Source organism: Leucoraja erinacea, chromosome 3 (genome assembly GCF_028641065.1).
Source record: "Leucoraja erinacea ecotype New England chromosome 3, Leri_hhj_1, whole genome shotgun sequence".
Classification (NCBI taxonomy): Eukaryota; Metazoa; Chordata; class Chondrichthyes; order Rajiformes; family Rajidae; genus Leucoraja; species Leucoraja erinaceus.
In genome coordinates this window covers 71,846,007-71,860,820 of record NC_073379.1, presented here as the reverse complement: position 1 = coordinate 71,860,820, position 14,814 = coordinate 71,846,007, and the positions used below count along the sequence as shown (strand labels likewise).

At 40.2% G+C, this 14,814-nt stretch overlaps 1 protein-coding gene across 3 annotated transcripts in view; it reads left to right on the top strand.

The window, feature by feature from the left end:
- Nucleotides 1–14,814, top strand: part of ercc6l2 (excision repair cross-complementation group 6-like 2) — a 96,763-nt gene that overhangs the window by 81,105 nt on the left and 844 nt on the right. For all 3 annotated transcript variants that reach the window (XM_055632911.1, XM_055632910.1, XM_055632912.1), the window contains exons 17-20: nt 2,189–3,359; nt 5,238–5,392; nt 10,483–10,553; nt 13,849–14,814. The exon at nt 13,849–14,814 is cut by the window's right edge and continues 844 nt beyond it. In XM_055632911.1, the coding sequence (XP_055488886.1) occupies nt 2,189–3,359; nt 5,238–5,392; nt 10,483–10,553; nt 13,849–14,029 (1,578 nt within the window). In that variant the 3' untranslated portion in view covers nt 14,030–14,814. The remainder of the gene's footprint in view (nt 1–2,188; nt 3,360–5,237; nt 5,393–10,482; nt 10,554–13,848) is intronic.

Genomic DNA, 14,814 nt, shown 5'->3' with positions numbered 1-14,814 from the left:
CTTTTAATTTTATCATTTAAATTCTCTGAATTACTTCCACTCCCACTCCTTTGCATTCAATGCTGTTCTGGTGAAACTCACCATAAGCTGAGGAACACCATACTGTCTTTTTATTTAGCACTCTGTGTCCTTCCAGAATTACACATTTGGATTGTGTTCATTGCTTCTTTTATTTGGATAGCTGGTGATGATAAATAGTTCTTTACTTGACCCATTACAACTCAATTTTACCTTGCAGTAGCCACATTTCTGCTACTCCTTCCCATCCTATAACAGAACAATCGATTTGTTCTTTACTTCTGGTTTGTTGCTGGCTCATATCTGCATGGTTCTGGTCATTAATGTGAAATACTTGTTAATCATAGTTTTAAGAGCTTTCCAAAGCTTTCAAACTTCTAAATGCATGCCATCAGGGCTGGAGTTGCCATGGGAATTTATGAGAGTATATCAGGCGAGGGAGATATTCCTAATAAAAAAACAATGTACATGAATGGGATGCAGATCGCCAGTTAGAAGAATAAAAGTGACAAGTAACTAAAAGTAAAAAGTAGGAAGACCCGGGTTCATTTCTGACTAGGGTGCTGTCTGTACAGAGCTTGTCCGTTCTCTACGTGACCTGTGTGGGTTTTCTCCGAGAACTTCGGTTTCCTCCCACACTCCAACGATGTACAGGTTTGTTGCCTGGTATAAATATAAATTGTCCCTAGTGTGTGTAGGATAGTGTTAATGTGCGGGGATCGCTGGTCGGTGCGGACTCGGCGGGCCGAAGGGCCTGTTTCCACGCTGTATCACTAAAACTAAAACTGTCACAGGAGGCATTGCGAGTGGGCCTACTGGTATTGTTGTTGGTTTAAAACAGCTGTAGTTTATTTCAAGATCAACAATTCCCTGCTGAACATGGTGGTTTACCATATGTACCTCTGCATGGTTGTTCCTGTCCTCAATTCCTTTGGTCAATTTCCTTCCATGGGACTGCTGATTGTATTTCAAGGGTCACACAGTCAGGTGGCCATAATGTGTGGGCAGCTGGATTGTTTGCCAGGCCAACCAGTTTCCTCTGTAACTAAGAAAGCTGGAATAAGTAGATAGTTTCATTCTCCTCTGCCTTCCTGTATGCACACAGTCTGTTCACTAAATGTAAGTGTGCAATCCCAGCTCTACTACAATGGACAAGAGTTTTTATTAACCACAAGGGCCTTTAGTGTTCATCTGGTTGACGAAACACTAAAGTCAACTAGCTGAACACTAAAACCCCGTGCGACTGATAAAAGCCATGCGAGTTCATACCAGATTCCCATGGCAATTGTGATGCTTTTATATCAGGACAATCCAACATTCCAACATTAGGTTCCAGGAAACTGACGTGTGGGCTATCTCTTGGGAAACATGAGAAACCCTTTTCAATTCACATGAAAGTTATGAGGAATCTCATCATAAAGAACAGGAGCATTGCTTCTTTTGTATCAGAGGTAAATGAGTATGCCATTGGAATGTTAAACATGTGCCCTTCTCTGTTTGCCAGTGGGACCAATAATAAACCAAGTCCTATCATCTGGGCATTCCTGAGGGAAAAGTTTTGTTAATTCAGTGCATGCACCATTGTTAGTTGTTCCTTTATAGAGTTATACAGCCAGAAACAGGCCCTTCGGCCCAAACACCCATGACGAACAAGATAGGTGATTTCTGCCTCATGATTACATGCCTCATCTAAGGTAGTCCAATTTGCCTGCGTTTGGTCCATATGCCTATAAACCTTTCCGATCCATGTTCTTGTCCAAATGACTTTTAAATGTTGTTATTGTACCTGCCTCAACTACTTCCACTGGCAGTTTGTTCCATGTACCCACCACTCCATAGCACCATGAGTTATGTCATAGCATTATACATAGTCAAAGCCATAGTCAGACCCATAGCCCCTTTAGCTCATGGACTTATGGGCATCTTTTTCACACATATGGGACGAGCTGCTAGTTGAAGTGTGAGAAGCAGGTATAATCACATTTAAAAGACACTTGGACAGGTACATGGACCGAACAGATTTGGAGGAATATGGGCCAGGCACAGGGAAGTGAGACTAAATCTCCATAGATACTACCTGACCTTCTGAGTTATCCTGGAATTTCCTGCTTTTATTTGTACATATTGTTTGGTACAACTATAAATGTTTGATACTCTCTTTAAAATTTAGACCATGGACCACAGATATATAATGGAAGAAGAGAACCTGGACTTGTTCAAGCAACAAGGAAATAAGGCAAGAAAATCAGAACAGTTTTTTGACTTCAGTAGCGACAGTGAAACAGAGACTTCAAGTGCGACAAAACTGAAGTATAGCAAGGTGGAACCAACAGAAATCAATCATCAACTGGAAACTAGTGGACAGCTCACATTACTCCAATGTGGAATTTCCAAATTCTTTGACAGAAAAGCAAGCAGTGGTGAGGAATCCAGTGAACGTGACTGTAGTTCTGATGGTGAAATATCAGAGAAGCAGAATGCAGAAGCAAGCACAAGCTTGGGTGCCACTGTAGCAAAAGGACAGAATTTGTCTGGTTACCTGGCTCCAGATATTCATTCAGATGCTCAACCAATAAAAGGTGGGAACTCTAAGCAGGAAAGGCACAAATTTTGGCAGAAATGTAACTCTTCCACTGAATCTGAAAGCAAGGCCGAATTAACAACTGACATGGGAGCCAATAACAGCAGAAAAGAGAATGATGTGATTAATATTTCACGAGTGATGGGACAAAAGAAAAAAGTGCTTGTCAAGAAGAAATCTAATCTTAGCTTCCTGTCTACAGATTCAGAGGATTCAAACAATGAAAACGTTACAAATATTTTCAGAAAACAAAAGACTTTATTACGTACTAAAAATCCAGAATGTATTGGCGGAAAACCAGGCATTGTTGGCGATTCTCTGAAAATAACAAAGGGCAAACCTTTGAGCCATGTTGCCAAACTGAAGACACAGTTGAAAGAGATAGGCAGCATCAGTGATGAGTCAGATGATGTTGAAATATCCACAGAATCATCAGAAATTACATCCAATCCAACGGATCACAAAGTTGAAGATGGCAAAAGAATCCTTAAATGTAATTCTAAAGCTACTCTTAAAAGAAGGACGGCACAATGTGACATTGAGGAATTTTCGTCCTCTGAAGATGACATTCCCACTAAGCAGACCCGATTAAGTGCAAACAATGACATCTGTCGAAGTAACAGGAAGCAAGAGTGCAAGAAAGTTCAGTTTGGATCTCACCAGAGGCCGAGTGGAATTGTCAAAGATGATGCTGTATCCAAGCAACAGAAATGGAGCCCATGTCACAGGGAACAGTTGGCATCAATGGATAAATTGTTGGGTAACTACAGATCTTTCATTTAACGAATGAAGTAGTCAGAATGTGTGTATTGCAAATGTTTTCTGTCTCTGAGGGATATACAGATTATTGGTACCTTGGCATTTCACAACAATTGGATGATGCTGAAACTACTTTTCACATGCACTAAACTTGGAAGGAATCTAATGTGAAGGTCCAAGTGAATAAGAGTAGAGGCAGACTAATGCTTCTAACTACTGAAGTTAGGAAAGCTGTGTTTTCTGTGAGGTAAACGTTGGTGTACTGGTAGTCTGATTTTGTATTGTAAATGGAGTATAAAGGGCCTGTCCCACTTTCACGACCTTTTTTACTCGTGGACATTTTTCATCATCTTGAAAAAACACCCCGACCTACTTGATGCCACGAGTACCTACGACTAGCATCACGACCTACCTACGACCCCGTGCCGACCGTGCTGCGAGTATGAGTCAAGGGCAAACTCGGCAGAGGTCATGAATTAGGTCGTGAAATTGGGACAGGCCCTTAACAGTATCATGCCTACCTAGCGCAGGCAGTGATCCAACTATGACATTTCTAAGGCCCTCTTCCTAATAGTCCCAAACAAGGAGGCTAAATAACCTAAAGCACATATGTTTGCACGTCACCAAGTACTCATCAAGTCTCTCCCGTTTAGGATTATTTTGTGGGCAATTTATCAAATCTGTTTTATTTCACATTTGATTTTTATAAAGAAACCTACAGTAATACCTCGATTAGTGCTCTAGATACATTACTAGAAAATGGACCACTAAATGAAACTGCACTCCACGGGATCATTATAATATAAATGGAGATGTGATCCTGACAAGTTTATTGCTAACTCCTGCTAACTCACTTGTAAGTATTTATGTTTTCCCACAACATGGCCACTTTCAAAGGTTTCAAAGGTATTTTATTGTCACATATACCAATTAATGCACATTGATATGCGAATTACCATACAGCCATACGGGAAAAAAAGCAAGAAGACACACAACTACATAAAAGTTAACATAAACATCCACCACAGCGGATTCCCCACATTCCTCACTGTGATGGAAGGCTAAAAAAAATGTCCAATCTTCTTGCTTGGACAATTGTCCAGAGGTGAATCTTCAATTGTTGGAGACATCCAGTCATCTTTGAGGTTTGCCAACCCTGATTCCAAATATAATGGGACTTGGACAATGTCTATTCCTTTGGTGACCTTGGGATGCCCACTTCTGGCATATTCGTGCTTTGAAGCTGTAAGAATAGAACCAAAAACTGTCCCTATATTTGCAAGGATGATTTTTCCCTTCAAAGTTTAAAGGTGCGTCTTAATTAAAATTGTTGAATATTCCCAATTACAGCTGGTATAAGGAATTATTCAAGTTAGGACTAATTAGAAAAATGGTCAAATAGGTCATCTTTGCCAAAGATTTTTTTTAACAAATGTTTCAAAGGTCTTTTATTGTCACGTGCACCAATTAAGGTACAATGATATGTGAATTACCATACAGCCATGTTTCCAATGAGAGGGATTTTATACTGTCCATATCCTTGCTGAAATAAACAGTGAATATTAATTAATAAAGTCAAAGATCTAAGCAGTCTGCATTTTTAAAAGAAGGATGTTTTAGATTCAGACCTTCGGAGAATCAAGAAATACGTTGCTGCCTGACATTCTTCCGCTCAAGCTTAGTTTCATCAACTGTGGAGTACATTAGTGCATTTAAAGCCTTTAATTTTTATCAGAGATAAAAATCAAATTAGATTATGAACATTTGAGAAAAGGGGCAAACCAGAAGTTAAATCACATGATTTGCTCAGGACACTTCATCAAAAATGTTCAAAGCATCAGTGTTTGCTGATAACTGCTATTAATATTTCAATTAATAGGCAATGTACAAGAAGTGGCTTTCGTTCATTCAAACCAGCATGTGGTTGGATCCAGCAAGGCGGAAAACCAAATGACCCGTACAGCAATCCGTGATGTATTTGAATTAAAACGGTATTCGCAGGTTCCTGCAAATGTTGCCTTCCATATGGGTCAGGTGAGTTGTGCAGTGAAGGGAATTATCTTGGGATCTCCCGTAGTAGGAATTGAAAATGTCAATAAAATACCAATATTTTGTCAAGAAATTAAACAGACCCTCAAAAGAAATACAGGTACATTTTATACAATACACATTTTCTATTGTCACATATTTTTCATATGTAAACCATACAAGTGATTAGTACCTCAAGTTTCTAGTACAGTTTTAATTTTAAAGGTCAATTGTTCTTGTCCTTTAAAAATGCCACCTTAAATTGTAACATCACAATGAACAAATCTCTTTATGACAATCAGGTAGTTAATCAAAATTGATAGGATTGTATTAATACAATTACTTGACCTTCAGAATTATGGTAAATTCTATGCGGAATTATTACAATTTCTGAGGTGATCTGGCTACATTTTCTGGTTTGTTTTGAAATGCACATTTCTTCCTCCCGCAAGTGTGGTGAAGGAACACTTTTATCAAATACTACAGGAATATTTTGAGTTTTGTTTCGAATATAGGAATTTATTTAAATAAAAATATACAACCTTATAGATCTGTTCAATCTGCAGAATATAAGAGTAAAATCTGATCTGCCTATGATGATATGAAGATATGAGGTTGCTTTGGCAAGTAAAGTGAAAGTAAATCTACAGGGTTTCTACAGCTATATTAATAGCAAAAGGATAACGAGGGATAAAATTGGTCCATTAGAGAGACAGGGTGGACAGCTATCTGCAGAGCCAAAAGAGATGGGGGAGATATTGAACAATTTATTTTCTTCGGTATTCACCAAGGAGAAGGATATTGAATTATGTGAGGTAAGGGAAAAAAGTAGAGTAGCTATGGAAACAATGAGATTCAAAGAAAAAAAAGTACTGACACTTTTGAAAAATATAAAAGTGGATAAGTCCAGGTCCTGACAGGATATTCTCTAGGACATTGAGGGAAGTTAGTGTAGAAATAGCAGGGGCTATGACAGAAATATTTCAAATGTCATTAGAAGCGGGAATAGTGCCGGAGGATTGGCGTACTGCGCATGTTGTTCCATTGTTTAAAAAGGGTTCTAAGAGCAAACCTAGCAATTATAGACCTGTTAGTTTGACTTCAGTGGTGGGCAAATTAATGGAAAGGATACTTAGAGATAATATATATAAGCATCTGGATATCTGGGTCTGATTAGGAACAGTCAACATGGATTTGTGCCTGGAAGGTCATGTTTGACTAATCTTCCATTTTTTGAAGAGGTTACTAGGAAAATTGATGAGGGTAAAGCAGTGGATGTTGTCTATATGGACTTTAGTAAGGCCTTTGACAAGGTTCCTCATGGAAGGTTGGTTAAGAAGGTTCAATTGTTGGGTATTAATGCAGGAGTAGCAGGATGGATTCAACAGTGGCTGAATGGGAGATGCCAGAGAGTAATGGTGGATGGCTGTTTGTCAGGTTGGAGGCCGGTGACTAGTGGGGTGCCTCAGGGATCTGTGTTGGGTCCACTGTTGTTTGTCAAGTACATCAATGATCTGGATGATGGTGTGGTAAATTGGATTAGTAAGTATGCAGATGATGTTGTGGTGGATAATGAAGTCGATTTCCAAAGTCTACAGAGAGATTTAGGCCATTTGGAAGAATGGGCTGAAAGATGGCAGATGCAGTTTAATGCTGATAAGTGTGAGGTGCTACATCTTGGCAGGACAAATCAAAATAGGACGTATATGGTAAACGGTAGCGAATTGAGGAATGCAGTTGAACAGAGGGATCTAGGAATAACTGCATAGTTCCCTGAAGGTGGAATCTCATGTAGATAGGGTGGTAAAGAAAGCTTTTGGTGTGCTAGCCTTTATAAATCAGAGCATTGAGTATAGAAGTTGGGATGTAAGTTAAAATTGTACAAGGCATTGGTGAGACCAATTCTGGAGTATGGTGTATAATTTTGGTCGCCCAATTATAGGAAGGATGTCAACAAAATAGAGAGAGTACAGAGGAGATTTACTAGAATTTTGCCTAGGTTTCAGCAACTAAGTTACAGAGAAAGGTTGAATAAGTTAGGTCTTTATTCTTTGGAGCGCAGAAGGTTAAGGGGGGACTTGATAGAGGTCTTTAAAATTATGAGAGGGATAGACAGAGTTGACCTGGATAAGCTTTCCCCATTGAGAGTAGGGAAGATTCAAACAAGAGGACATGACTTCAGAATTAAGGGACAGAAGTTTAGGGGTAACATGAGGGGGAACTTCTTTACTCAGAGAGTGGTAGCTGTGTGGAATGAGCTTCCAGTGGAAGTGGTGGAGGTGGGTTCGATTTTATCATTTAAAAATAAATTGGATAGGTATATGGATGGGAAAGGGATGGTGGGTTATGGTCTGGATGTAGGTAGATGGGACTAGGGGAAAATAAGTGTTCGGCGCGGAATTGTAGGGCCGAGATGACCTGTTTCCGTGCTGTAATTGTTATATGGTTATATGGCTGATACAAACTTGATCTGAGCCTGAGAACTTGAACATTTTGATACCTAAACCTAACACATATAATTGTGGGTATGCGTAGGAAAGAACTGCAAATGCTGGTTTTAATCAAAGGTAGACACAAAACGTCACCTGTTCCTTCTCTCCAGAGATGCTGCCTGTCCCGCTGAGTTACTCCAGCATTTTGTGGATGTGCGGATAATGGACTGAGGAGAAGGTCACTAATGCCCAGCATGAATACATGGTGCAGTCGGGCAAAGAGGAAAAAGGAGCTCCTTGGGTCATGGTAGCCTCCATCCTTCTGGACAGCAGGCTGTATTTCTATCACGACATTGTAATCAATTTATGACCCACCCATTATCTCTGGATTTGGGGTGTCAAATGAAAAGGCATCGCCTTTGAGCCACAATTCAAGGGTTAGCCACATCATCAAGAGTCAAAAGTCAAGAGTGTTTTATTGTCATATGTCCCAGATGGGACAATGAAACTCCATCTTCAAGAAGTTATCATTCAACTTATTCCATGACGATTTTAGTATGCTGACATATGTTCCTTGATATTACACCACCCAATGCAGCATTTATTTTAATTACCCGATTCTGAAAACGTATTTCTTTGGTACCTGACCCAAACCTAACATATTTTGTTGGTCTCCATAGGGCTGGGATCAGATAATTGAGCTCCAATAAGGGATGGAAAATAACAGAACATTGATCATAAAATATGGAGGGAAGCCATTTCATACTTCAATTCTGCACTTGCACTTGAGGCTTATCTAGTTGGACTCAACATTCCCTTTCCTTTACCTCAAACCTCTGAGATTTCTGCTCAAACCTAATTATACCATTTTCTTTGGTATGTCATGAAACTAACTGCTTCACCAAGCAGGACATACCTAATCACTTGTTACAAAATAAAATTCTTCATATTGCCCCAATTATATTTGTTAACTATCTTAACCATGCCTTATGGCTGGTAACCCAATAGGTGTTGAACCAGGATTTATTTAGTTTTCTTCTTGAACACTTCCATGTCTTTGAATATCTCCATTATATTTCATCTTGCCTGAAGAGAACAATTCCACCGTTTTCATTCTGCATAACGGTAGTCTCTCATCCTTCACGAAAAAAAATCTTTGTTCCAAGAGTGGTAGATTGACCAAATCTGGACAGGTCTAGTGTTCCTCTACTTGCGCATTTTTAAAGTTTATGTTTATAGGATTAGAATTTGCAGGTGTTAGCAAGCCTCCCGCACTCACCACAGGCATATATGACAAATTCTGACACCTACCTTAGAGTTGTCTATGTTGACTTATTACCCAAAGCTGTCCTGATCTAAAATAGCAGGATCCTGTATGCAGCTGGATCTGTGTGCCATGTGCAGATCAGGTATGTTCTGCCATGAAACAACTGAAAAATAGCTTTGACCATATGCTATTGCACACCCCCAGACTCAGCCGATTCTGAAATCTATGAAGATTTTAACAAACTGCTGGAGGAAACCAGCAGGTCAGGCAGTATCAGAGTAAAAAGAGGCTGCATGACCCACTGAATTCCAATAGCAAAATAGAACAAAGAAATAGTACAGGACATTGACAGGCCCTTCAGTCCACAATGTCTGTGCTGAACTTAATGGCCAGGTAAACTAATCTCATTTGTCTGCAAATGATCAAAACCCCGTCATTCCCAACAGTTTGTTTTTGCGTAAGATTCCAGCACCTGCAGTCCCTTGTGTCTCGTATGAATATTTTAAATGCTTCAAAAATCATCTCTTTAAAAAGGTTTTGAAGAAATGAGACTCCGACTAATAGATAAATATGACCAATTCTTAAAGAGTTGGTCTCTTTTCATCGACTTTTTGGAATCATGTGATGCAGCGGTGCCGTAAGGATTGCCGATTTCAGTTCATGACGCGGATAGAGCTACATCTCCGAATACAGATTTGAAAAATTCTCTTTTAAGGGGCCTTCTCTTCTATTTCTACTTTCCTCTTTCTCTCTTCTTTTTTTTATTTTTTATATACACACTTCACGTTTTTCTACTCTCTACCATCTATTTTTCCACTTTTGCCCCTTTCTATTGCTTTCTTTTTCTTGTTCTGCTTACTTCTTTCTTATAACATAAAACTAGAGGTTGTACATAGAATGGATTACGGTATTACATAGTTGGCACCTAAAATTAGGTGCCACTGTACTGTTTTGTGCTGTATTAACTTCTAATAAAATAAACAAAAAAAAAAAAAAGGTTTTGAGGAATTATGAAACAATTGCATGTAATAATAATTTAAAATATATAACTCTTCCAATCTTTTATTGTTTGACCGTGTTTTAAAGTGTGTAAAGTCCATTCTAATGCAACATTGATTCGTAGTATATTAAGGAGAACTAATTATAAACAATCTGAGGGTAAATGGGGTGTTTGGAATTTTTTGTTTGGATCACTACTTTATCTGGAATTAGCAGCAGATTGAATCCCATGTAATCTTTTTAAGACAAAATTCTTGCAAGTATTTAAATTTGATTTATTCTGGGAGGTTCATGAAGCTATTCATGTACTCTGTTCCCCTAGAAAATGCTTTCAGCAGCACCGAACAAATAAGGGTCCAAACGTATCCTACCTGTCACTTGTGCATCTTTCTCCACAGACGGAGGGAAAGAGCCAAGAAGCAGCTGGCACCAACACGTTGATTGGGGATACACTCAAAGGAATTTGTAGGTGAGTGAACGAAAAGACCGAGGTCAAAGGATAAAAAGCCCTGCTTCCTCATTATCTCTTCACTTCGCCATACGATACTTCTACCTAAAGATGACACCATAGGTGCTCCTTTTGTACTTGCATGTGTCCAAGAAGAAATTGAACACTGGTAATGTGATCCTGTTAGTCCAGACCATTCTTGATAGGCATGCTGACCTAATGTATTTGCCAAATGATGGGGCAGCAGCAGAATACATGTACAGGAAATACTTAGCCTATTCTTCCACTGACCACTTTGTTTCCATTCAGGATGTTAAAGCATTTTATAGTGGTAAAGATGTCAGAGTGCAAGAAATGTCAAAGGCAGCCGCAGCTGCAGAGCCAGTCTAGGAATGCAGACTGGCAAGCACTGCTTCATTTTGAGTGGCAGGCCAGTACTTCTCCAAAGCCATTGTGTTTCCTGTCATTTCTGATTACATTGTTGTGGCACGTCCTCTGTGAATCTGGTCTTTGTAAGGAAATTTGTACAGGATTTCAGTCTCATTCTCTAGATCACTGATTCAAGAAGCCTTGTTTTGACAGGTATCGCCATCATACAATAATTGAGCAATGATGAATGTGAAGGCAAGGCATGAATTGATTATATGGTAAATGACAAATGAGCCTTTATTTGTAATCATGTGTGAGGCTCAAGATTGCATATGTGTCATGGTCAGTTTTTTGTTTGTGTTCAGATGTGCTGAATAATGCACGCAGCCCACACAGGTTCTGAAGACTGGGATGCAGATACAGGCAGTCTCTGCTCAAAACCTGGTGTTGCAGCTGTATAAGCATTCCCAACGAATACTTTTTTGCCCACCATCAAAGAAAGAGTTTGCAAATAGGATTAGCGACGGATCTAAAAATAATGCCAACATGTTAAACTGGAAGTAGTGACAGGAAACATATTGCTGTAATTCTGCTGCCAGAATATGAGGATTCATTACGAAAGTATTGAATTACCTTGCGTGAAGGAAATGTTACACTCTATGCACATTGTTAACTAAATTAAAAAGTACTTGATCCCATATCTGTGTGATAATGAGAGGGTGGGAGGATGCATAAAATAAAGAGAAAGAAAGTGTTGGTAGCGGTTCAATATTTTGTTATTACTGTTATAACTGGCAACAGGGCTTCCTACCACATCCTGGTTAGATAAACATAAATGTGCCCAGAAACACATTTTTTCTAATTTCTCAAAAGTCTGAGATTTTTCATTTAAATCAGTAGAAGAATTAGGGTTACCCATAATTACAATATGTTGGCGGAGGTTTAAAGGGAAATCAGTCACGAGTCATAAGTCATAAGAGCAGAATTAGGTCATTCGGCCCCTCAAGTCTACACCATTCCATGGCTGATCTATCGTTCCCTCTCAACCCCATTCTCCTGTCTTTGGCACAATCAAGAACCTGTCAATCTGCTTTAACAGTATCCAATAACTTGACCTTCAAAGCAGTCTGCGGTAATAAATTTCACAATTCCCCATCTTCAGGCTAAAGAGGTTCCTCCTCATATTCTTTCTAAACATACATCCATTTATTCTGAGGCTGTTCCCCCTGGTTTTAGACTCTATCACTAGTGGAAACATCCTCTCCACATCTACTTTATCCAGGTCTTTCAGAAGGGATAATTCTTGTTATCCTCCAATGGACCCTCCCCAACGCCAGCACAACCCTTCTCAGATATGGGGCCCAAAACTGCTCAAAACTGCCTTATAAAGCCTCAGCTTTTACCCCTGCTTTTATCCTCTCAAAATGAATGCTATCATTGCATTTCCCTACCTTACCATCAATTCAACTTGCAAATTAACCTTTTGGAAATTCGAAGGTAGACAAAAGTGCTGGAGAAACTCAGCGGGTGCAGCAGCATCTATGGAGCGAAGGAAATAGGCAACGTTTCGGGCCAAAACCCTTCCTCAGACGGATGTAGGGTGGGGGTGGGGGACGGGGAGAAGAAAGGAAAAAGGAAGAGGAGGAGCCCGAGGGCTGAGGGAGAGCTGAGAAGGGGAGGAGACAGCAAGGGCTACCGGAAATTGGTGAATTTAATGATTATGCCGCTAGGGAGCAGAGTGCCCAAGCGAAATATGCTGCTTCTCCAATTTCCGGTGGTGCTCACTCTGGCCATGGAGGAGGCCCAGGACAGAGAGGTCAGATTCGGAATGGGAGGGGGCGTTGAAGTGCTGAGCCACCGGGAGATCAGGTTGGTTAATGCTGACCGAGCGGAGGTGTTCGGCGAAACGATCGCCAAGCCTACGCTTGGTCTCACCAATGTAGATCAGCTGACATCTAGAGCAGTGGATGCAATAAATGAGGTTGGAGGAGATGCAGGTGAACCTCTGTCGCACCTGGAACGACTGCTTGGGTCCTTGAATGGAGTCAAGGGGGGAGGTAAAGCGACAGGAGTAGCACCTCTTGCAGTTGCAAGGGAAAGTGCCCCGGGAGGGAAGGGAAGAATTGACCAGGGAGTTACGGAGGGAGCGGTCTTTGCGGAAAGCAGACGGGGGGAGGGGGGGAGATGGGAAGATGTGGCGAGTGGTGGGGTCACGTTGGTGGTGGCGAAAATGACGGAGGACTATTTGTTGTATGTGACGGCTAGTGGGGTGAAAGGTGAGGTCTAGGGGGACTCTGCCCTGTCTTTCTTAAACCTTTTGGAAATCCTGCACCAGCACTCCCTAGTCCCTTTGCACCTCAGATTTCTGAATCCTTTCCCCATTTAGAAAATAGTCTATGCTACCAAAGTGCATGACTGCACACTTTGCTACGCCATATTCGATCTGTCACTTCTTTGCCAACTTTCCCAACTTGATCCAAGTCCTTCCGCAGATTACTAGCTTCCTCTACACGACCTGTCCCTCCACCTATCTTCGTATCATCTGCAGAATCAAGTGTTTAATTGTCATGTGTACTGACAACAGAACAATTAAGTTCTTACCTGCGGCACCATAACAGTCCTGTAAAAACACATAGATAATATGTAATATATAACACAAAAATTCAATGAATTAATAACTCCAATATTAGTGCAAGTGAAAAGCCCGAAGATCTTAGTACAACCAACGGTTGTTATCTAACTTGCACTTTGGCCCTTCTGTTGGTGGTCCAATCTCTTCATGATGTTGCTGAAGTTTTATTGATGAACAGTCCATAGGTGAAGCGATTTAGACTATTTCCCCATCTAACTAACAGCCCCTTCCTAATCTACGGTTTTTCTTTAAAAATTGAATTGTTCACTCAATAATGTTCAATTTTAAGAACAAGGTCCTATTCCTCTGTTACAGAAAGCCATTCCGCGACATGGTTCCTGCAGAAGGCTTAGCTGAGCATGCTCTGAGCAGCACCTCGCAGCACCAGATGAAAATGCCGAGGAACAAAAGGCCGAAAAAAGCAATCAATTCCTTTATTTGTGGAGCATCAGCTGGCAGAGTAAAACATTTAAGGAAAAATAACTTGTGTTTTTGATAAGCAAGATAAAGTTAGTTCACAAAAGCAGCCTCATAAAAAAAATGATAATGTGATGGCTGACAAATCTGATGGTGATTTTGCTGAAGGGGTTGATGATGGAAACTGCATGGATTATTCAAGTCCTTCAACTGCTGCCCTCTCAAAGAATAAACCGCACAGAAGTGGGACAAACTCCAGAGATGCTGTGAAACTTCAGCAACATCATGAGGAGATTGGACCACCAACAGAAGGGCCAAAGTGCAAGTCAGATAACAACCAAGAAATAAGGCAACTCAAACCCGACTCAATCACAGAGCTGCTTGGTGACACCTCCATACTGGATCCATTGTTCGACAGAAAGAAAAACCTTACTGCACAGCCAAAGAAAGCTTCTGGGCATGTGCCAAAGGGAAAAAACAAGCCTAAGGATTTCTGGGATTTTCTCAATAAAAGTAACGAAGAGCATGTCAGTGCACTAACGGATTATTCAGTGATCGAAAAGTTGTGTGAAAGTGCACCTTTGAAATCTAAAGGAAAGGGAAAAGAATGTGATGGCTCTCTTTGGAAAAGGAATGAAAAGTTTTTATGGAAATAAAAGTGACCTAGAAAATGACTACAGCTCCTCAACATCTGGCACATCTTTGGCAAGTTGCCAACTGTGGAAATGGAACATTCAAACTTTAGATGGGGAAAATAAGACATTTTTAGTTGATTTAAATGCAGCAACTGTAAAGAAAAATGGGCAATTATGAATTTGGCTTGTTTCTCAACATTGATATATTTGCATTTCATAAGATGGCAGA